Below are 2,273 nucleotides of genomic sequence, written 5' to 3' on the forward strand. Positions count from 1 at the left end.
GGGAATTTGAGGAATATTTTATTTGGAGGTTTCATCTTTTCAGAACATCTTAATTCTTAGATTTCAACAGTCTGAAGAGATTTCCACATTTATACATGTGTTATCATCCTTCATCCTGAGAGCACAATTAGAAGACGCTGTTGGTGCCAGAACAAAGACAGAAAGAGTATGGTTTATGACAAAAACAAGGTTGACTGTGAGAGTGGGACAATGTGTGCACAGTTTTATGCATCTGGCTCCAGCAGCTTTACTTACTGACTACAAACACAAACCCTGCCTTACACCGCAAACTAAATATCCTGGCACCAGTTGACAATCTTGACAGCTCAATGGTACAAGAAGAGCACACTGACTGTTTGGCAAATAGGCTCTGTGATCTCAAGGTTGTGTGATGAGATGACAAGTAGCAGCTTCATGTGCTCAGTATTTATTCAATCTCTTAAGTACAGGCTAAAACTATAGTGCAATGTTTAGTTATCAGTAACAACTGGCTTTTGTGCCACCTCAGAAAGCACTGCACTAGTACTGACTATAGAGCTGAAACTACTACTGAGCCTCTGGGGAGATATTAGTGGGTTTAATGAAAGAGCCTGATTGCCGAAAGTTTAGTGAGTTACATTAAGGCGACTTTTAGAAAATTAAAAAGTCTTTGGCAAAGAAAAACAAAGGGGTCGAATGAGTTATTTGAGCTTTCCCTTTGAGCTTTGAAACTATAACATCAATGCCCTGTCCAATTATACAAGTTACTGATCGTCCATAACTTCAGATATCTGAGCAGCACCAAACAAAATTACCATGACACGCGTGCCTGTGTCATACTGAGCTCCTTCCCAAAAACCCCCAGAGGAATCGATCTCGTCTCCTCTCAAATTAAGTGCCTTTTTATTACCCATTTCTAAACTCTGTGCCACCCTCAGCACTTGGCTTTCTTGCCGTAGCTGTCCACTACTTCTGGCGCGACGCTCTCGTCCTGCTCCACGTCCTCCGTCACGCTCTTACCGACCAGCTGGAAGATGTCCTCGGCCACGACGCCCATGGGCTCGGCCACCTTCACTGTCAACATGTCCAGAGTCAGGACAGTTCCTCTGGGGATCTTGACTTTGGCCACCACTGACTTACCCAGCTGGATTAGACAGCAAGAGGAGAGGGACATTAGTTAAATTACAAATTGTAATATTATTTATCATTTATTTTGGATATCAACCGATATTACACCTGGTCAGGGACTACAGTTAATTCTGGCATATATGCAGCAATGTTTATTAACATGCACTGTCCCTAACAAATCAATTAATAAGCTAATCTAAACAACTCACTTTATCATGGCATGGCTTCTCACAAGCTAACATCTTCTTGAGGCCGCTCCCCATCGCCCTCTCCACCAGTCGGATGGAACGAACCAGCTCGGTCAGCTCGGAGGGCTCCAGCGAGGCGGCGTGGTCACTTCCTTTCCATGTCTTGTCCAAGGTTATATGACGCTCGATGACCTTTGCCCCCAGAGCTACGGCAGCAACTGAAATACTGATCCCAGACTCGTGGCCGGAATACCCAATGGGAATATCTGGAAATTCCTTCTGGTATTCCTGTTGTTGACAAGTGGGTAAGACGTTACACTTAGAGAGTAGTTTGACATTTTCGGGGAAAATAGGCTTATTTGCTTTCTTGTCGGGAGTTACATGAGGAAATTTATATTGTTCTCATGTTTGTAGCTTAGCATAAAGACTGGCTGGCTCTGTCCAACGGTAACAAAATTCTACCTACCCAGTTCACACAAACTGATTACTTTAAGTTGGGACATTAGGGACATAAACTGCTGTGAAAGTGTCCTGCACACTCTTCTTTTAATGTATTGTGTTAACAAAATTAAAGCAATATTAGTTTTTGTCGTGATAGTTTTGTCATTACACTAATATATATATATATATAATATATATATATAAAATTAAATTATGCATTCTTTTATTATGACGTTACTAAAATCTTTATGAAGTTAAAATAAATGAACCACCAGCAACTGGTTAGCGCATAGTATAGTATTAGAATCTGGAAACAGCAAGCTGGCTTTGTCCAAGCGTAATAAAATCTGCCTAACAGAACTCTTGAACTCACTCAATCCATCCTTCTTCCATTTTGTTTATCCTGAAATATACTGTAGAGGTTCCTTTAATGGGAAATCTAATGTGTGTAGTATCTAAGACACAAAAAAGTTAACCTTAATCATTGTAAAAGTGTAGTAGGGGCAGGAGGGAATATGTTGTACATGCTAAAAACCA

At 40.9% G+C, this 2,273-nt stretch overlaps 1 protein-coding gene across 1 annotated transcript; it reads right to left on the reverse strand.

Moving 5' to 3' along the window:
* Positions 1 to 1,583, reverse strand: nansa (N-acetylneuraminic acid synthase a; the record flags this gene model as incomplete). Its single annotated transcript, XM_035659470.1, is given in 2 exon segments — positions 1 to 1,123; positions 1,317 to 1,583. Coding segments are annotated over 2 exon segments (477 nt in total), but the record flags the coding sequence as incomplete, so codon positions are not given.
* Positions 1,584 to 2,273: the final 690 nt, after the last annotated feature.

Source organism: Morone saxatilis, unplaced genomic scaffold (genome assembly GCF_004916995.1).
Source record: "Morone saxatilis isolate NCDOM2014 unplaced genomic scaffold, NCSU_SB_2.0 Contig17, whole genome shotgun sequence".
NCBI lineage: Eukaryota > Metazoa > Chordata > Actinopteri > Moronidae > Morone > Morone saxatilis.